The 6,000-nt window shown below is 33.5% G+C and overlaps 1 protein-coding gene across 4 annotated transcripts in view; it reads right to left on the bottom strand.

The window, feature by feature from the left end:
• Nucleotides 1-723: 723 nt before the first annotated feature.
• Nucleotides 724-6,000, bottom strand: part of CEP43 (centrosomal protein 43) — a 57,395-nt gene continuing 52,118 nt past the window's right edge. For 2 of the 4 annotated variants that reach the window (XM_043963464.1, XM_043963465.1), the window contains exon 13: nucleotides 725-3,234. In XM_043963464.1, the coding sequence (XP_043819399.1) occupies nucleotides 3,160-3,234 (75 nt within the window). In that variant the 3' untranslated portion in view covers nucleotides 725-3,159. Of the gene's footprint in view, nucleotides 3,235-6,000 lie in introns of all 4 variants that reach the window. The other 2 variants (XM_043963463.1, XM_043963466.1) reach the window with 2 other exon arrangements.

Raw genomic sequence — 6,000 nt, 5'->3', positions numbered from 1 at the left:
GTTTGATGATAAACAACACCAACTTGTCCCAGCACTTGCCCTAGGAGCAAGTTGTCTTTGCCAATCAACTGAGGTAAGATGGAAGCCATGATCAGGAAATGAAAAAGACAGTGTTTAATACTCTTCTGACCTAAAAAGTACAGTACTACAAGAAAGAAAAACAGAATGGGGTGAGGGGATGAAGGGAAGGTATATTGGTATCTCAGACATCAGGATATAGGGAAAAACACGCTGAGCACAGAGCATCCAAGTAAGAAACTCAAAGTCACTTTTTTTTTTTTTTGAAGCAGTTTCTTCAAATGTAAAATGTTGAGATTGGACTAGATAGATGACCTCTAAGGTCCCTTTCTGGCTTTCTGTCTCGATCATATGATGGAAGTACACAACACACAAAATAAGCATAACAATGCTATTCCCAGAATCCTACTCAGGACCCAGAAGAATGCTTTACACAAAAGATGCAGAAGGGAAAAAAGACATAAAATGTTTCTTTTTCATTCTTCCTAAAGTAAAATAGTATGTGGCAGCATGACAGAATAATCTCACATATATAAACAGTTACTATGAATGCAGGAAGCCATGTAGTTTGCCTAGTATAGTTAGCTTTTAGTTTCATGTAAAGACATGAATCTGACTAAGATAGGGATAGACCTAAAATGGATCTGGAAATTTTGGAGTGGTAAGTGTTCAGGAAATGAGAGAAATATGTGAAATAAATTCTTTAATTCAGTTCTTACAAAATTGTTTAATATTAAGGACAGATATGCTATATACATTATCTACCTTTGCCTGATGGGCCTTTTGATATATTTGTTAATACCCAATTAGTGACGTAACAGTAATATATAAAGATGAGAGAACATGATGGAAAGAAGAAAAAAGCACTTTTATTTTTTTGTCAATTAATGAAGGACCTGAAATATGAAAACTTCCACTGCAGAATACTGGTTTCACCCCATAAAAATATATTCCAAAAAGTATGTTACCTGGGATATTTCCATATACATGCATCTAAAAAAACCCTTCACACTCAAAATCTTCTGGCTTTCTACCATTCTAAACCGTAAAGCTTAATCGTTATTAGATAGGTAAATCTATTTCAAACAGGGTGAATGACTCCATCTAGCACCATAACCTTATTTTATACTTGAATTTTAAGTTACTAAAAATTACTCAAAATGCATACAGTACTAGCATCATAAAATGATCTCATATTTGGTATTTTTCTCCCACATTTTCCCAAATACCATCTGAAATTCAGATTCTATAATGGGTAGGGAAATGCTACTATTCAACAATTTATAATTGGTTTTCTAATTTTTTTATAAAGGTCACATTTTGTAACAAAGTTTTAGAACATTTCATTGAAATCTCAATATCTTCAATCAGAATTTTAAAAAATACATTTGATACAATTCACAGGTGGGCAGAACAAAAACATTACACTTTACAACAGCCATTTAAATTTCACATTGTTTCATGGATGTTACACAAAGCATGAAAGGTATTTTACCATAAGTAATTTGGAAAGTTTTTTTTTTTGCAGTAAAGTACTTCTCCATACAAGATGTTACCATTTAAAAGGTCTTCTTGATAGGGTTCAAATACACAAAAATATAAAGGCCATAACTACCTTGAGATACTGCTTTATAAATCTAGGGCAGACCTGAACATTATCAGTGTTCTGCTTATTTTTCCCTTTTAATTTCTCCTTGATATTCTTCCTTGGCGTTATTTTCAATAAACAAAAAATAATTAATTCCAGATTTTAATATTGTAATTACCATCAAGTGAAAAATCTGTAAGTATTTTCTCACCTTTTATACCAAAACCCCAACAAATGATTACTTTGAAATACTTGGGGCAATGTGAGAGTACCAACTGGTTTTATGTAAACTATGTATTATCTCTCTTCATTACATTAATGTATTTGGTTTAGCATGCTGCTTCTATTAAGGTGACAAAAAACATAATTTAATTGAAATAAAAAAGTATAAAAATCTAACATAAATGTAGCTGCTTATATTCACCTGTATTTATCATTTCCAATTATTTTTAACAATGCTCAAGTGCAATTTAAAAGGCTTTAGTATTACAAATGTCAATGACCTATAAATAGCAGCATTATGCATGACAGCATAAACAAAACTGTCAGCATTTCCATTATTGACCCTGTTTTTATAGAGTTATAATGAAAACATGCACAGTATAAGCTTCTGTCTGAAACTGAATATTCATGTGGTCTTAGGCCATCACTAATTTTGTTTTCCAATTTGGATTTAAACTTAGATGTCAACTTACAGGTCTGAAGCAAAAAAGAAAGATCTGTTTAGTGGTTTCAGACTTGTTTGGGTATGTTAGAAGGCAATTTTTTTTTTAAATGCAATTGTAGTGAACATTTTTCTGCTTGTAAATCAAAAATTCTCACATGACAAGGACTCATCAACAGTAACTTGACTGTGATACTGTCCATCTCTAGGAACTCAAAGCCTCCGCCACTTAATTAGATGTTCATAAAATAAAATTAATTAGCAGACAGAAGAGTAATTTAAGATAACCTTAATGGTCTAACAAACCTTCCAAAAGGAAGGAAATATAAAGTTAAAGCTGATATACCAAACTTAACTTATACTGATGTATCTCAGTACTAAAGATTTATCACATAACTCTTAACTAATATCAGAATGACTTTACCAATAACGAAGTATAATAATTGAGTGGATAAGCCTTAACTCCAGATGTCCTTGCTTTTGAGGCCTAAAACCATTATTTGAAAAATATAATACAACACGCTCATTCATACACAATTTTGTGTGAAGGTATAGTTTTGCTTATTTCTTCCATTATACTCTCCATAACACTGGTAATTCCATGTATCCATTGCCTGCAATGGACAAGTGCTGAGGAAATCCAATTTACACAGTGAAAGGCATATTTTAACCAAATGAAGAATAGTAAATCCTCCCAAATTGTAACTATTTCATTTAGTATATGCTGTGAAATTATCACTATTTTTGTTGTTGTTGTTTTTTATATGCAGTCTTTTTGAAACACAAGGCACAACCAGGAAGCAGACATTCCAAAGAGTGATTGTCTGAAAGAAATGTAACTGTTCAGAGTCCTTAGTCCATTTTATTAGAATACCTCCTTCTTTCATGTCTATGCAACATCTTCTAGGTAATCTGCAACATCACTAAGTTGAGACACAGTAAGGTCCTGTGTGAGATCTTCAAGCTTTTTGTAAAAAAAGAGAAAACACATTTCATCAGTTCTCTAAAATAACAATCATGAAAATAAAATTTTAAATTATCGTTGTAAAAGTACTTCTTTAACAAAGTACATCAAATCCATTACGTTATTTGGTTTTTACAATAATTCTGTGGGATTAACAGGATTAGCCATCTGACAGATGAGAAAATTTGATACTTCAAAGACTTGGTTCAGGGGACAGCTAGGTGATGCAGTGGATAAAGCACCAGCCCTGGATTCAGGAGGACCTGAGTTCAAATCTGGCCTCAGACACTTGACACTTACTAGCGGTATGACCCTGGGCAAGTCACTTAACCCTCATTGCCCCACAAAGAAAAAAGACTTGGTTCTGATTTACACGGTTCCTAAGAGGCAGAGCTCAGATTCAAACACTGATCAGAATCTCAAATAACCTACAAGTGAAAAGTTTAGGAAATTTTGGCTAAACATTACTAAGACCAACAAAATGAGAAAATGGCCCCAAAGTATCACTGTTAAGTAGACTTCATTCAGTACAAAGATCTCTCTGAACCTCTACCCATAATCAGGAGAAAAAAAGGACATTTTAAAACTTCTACTAATGATTTTTAAGATCAAGGAATCTCAGAATTAAGGGACCTATGAAATTATCAAGTTGGTCAGTCAATAAAAATTAAGTGTTTACTTTGTGAAATGGTACAATCCATACCTTAACATGAATCCCCTTTATACATGCATCTAAAAAAACCCCTTCACACTCAAAATCTTCTGGTCTTCTACCATTCTAAACTGTAAAGCTTAATCATCAGTCAGTGGGCATCCAGACTTTGTGTGAAAAGCCTCCAGTGAGAGAAAGACTGAAGTAAAAATTGAACCTAAGGTATATCTTGAAACTCTTTAGTAGTTATCAAATAAGGGTCAAAATCAAGTTAAATCTAATGTCATAAACTAGAGAAATCACATATATTTAGTCTAGTTGAAACGGAACTTTCTACCTTCCCTCCATTTCCAAATCATGCTGTCTGTACTCTGGCCATTCTCGACATTGCCTTCCTAAGGGTACTCAGATTTTGCCTCCGAGACCCAGGGTTCTGGTAAGTGAATTTTAACCTCATCTTTTCTGGAACCATGACATTAGGCCACTTCTTGGTCATTTTCAAGCCAAGTCAAACCTGAAATCTGGTCATCCTTCCTATTTCCCTTCTATCAAAACCCAAATTCTGCCCCTTCTAAAGGTATGCCCCTATACCCACTTTATAGCTCCCCTTTGTATATTATCTTTCTCCATTAGAATTTAAGTTCGTAGAGGGCAGGGGTCATCTTGTTTGCTTATATTTGTATACCCAGTGCTAACCGAGTCCCTGGCATATAATAATGATCATTCATTTATTTAAGATTTGTCAACATAACTTTTAGATTTCATCATGAATGACTTTTTCCTCAAAAATCATTTGATAATAAGCTAATGTTAATATTATATTTTTTCAAATAGGTAGAATAATTTACCCAAGTCTTACATCTACAGGGAATGGTACATAAGCCACAGAATCAAATCAATGAAGATAATAGCGAAATTTGTTTAAAAAATTATTTTGTGTGATCTAAAGAATAAAGAATTATGCTGTTATAAAGGCAGAAAACAACCATCCAAAAAGAGAATAAGGCAACAATACAAAAAATTTAGGGAAGAGAGTAGAGAGAATAGTTGATAACAAATGAGTTGTTGGCATCAAGGAATGCTGGGTGAAGTTTAGAAAACTGATAGGTGGGGCAGCTAGGTGGTGAAGTGGATAGAGCACCAGCCCTGGAGTCAGGAGGACCTGAGTTCAAATTCAGCCTCAGACACTTAACACTTACTAGCTGTGTGACCCTGGGCAAAGTCACTTAACCCCAATTGCCTCACCAAAAAACAAAACAAAATAAAAAAACCTGAAAGGCTCAATAAATGTTAATAATAAATGGACATTTGTTGAGGTGCTTAACAGGACACTTTTTGAATTAGAATTCAAAGTGTATTCTTTAAACTGAGATTAGTCAGAAGCATGTAGTTTTAAGGCGGACTGCAAAAAGACAACATAAAATCAGTCAATCTAGCGTCAGGAAAAAAAAAAAAAGAATGAGTATGTTTGCATCCTGAATATATAAGAGGTTTGGACTTGGTAACACATATAGTTAGTTTGTATTATATTGCTAAATTTAACTAACATCACTTTTAAAGTATTCCATAATTGTTTAACTTCTGTAAATCCTATCTTCTCAACTACATTATATAATCTCCATGACAGAGGCATTAATCTATTTTGTTTATTTTGCCCTTCAATAACTAATGTATGCTTCACAAATCTGACCCTGAAAAATGTTGCCAGATTATATGACCCTCTAACATGCCTTCTAAATAAAAGACTGATAGACAGTATAGGACAAACATTGGATTAAAGTATTTATGTGGCATTTCTCTCTCCATTAAAGTCTAACTCTGATAGGACTGCAATGTGAAATGGAGGTAATCATGGTTCTCAAATATGCCAAAAAACAAACATGATAAGAATAGAGGTCTATCAATCAAGGCCCAGCTCAAATGACACCTTTTCTATGAGGGTTTCCAGGATTTTCTTATCCCAAAATCATCTCTCCTTGCCTGAACCTGTATCCTTCAAATTGTACTTTTACATGAACTCACCTGGAGTGCAGAGAACTCTACAAGTTTGAAAAGATAGTGTATTGAGAAGCATTTTTTTGTGTGTATGTACACACACACACACACACACACAC

The sequence above is a fragment of the Dromiciops gliroides genome, chromosome 4 (genome assembly GCF_019393635.1).
Source record: "Dromiciops gliroides isolate mDroGli1 chromosome 4, mDroGli1.pri, whole genome shotgun sequence".
NCBI lineage: Eukaryota > Metazoa > Chordata > Mammalia > Microbiotheria > Microbiotheriidae > Dromiciops > Dromiciops gliroides.
Note: the sequence above shows the minus strand (reverse complement) of the source record. Positions and strands in the feature narration are given on the sequence as shown.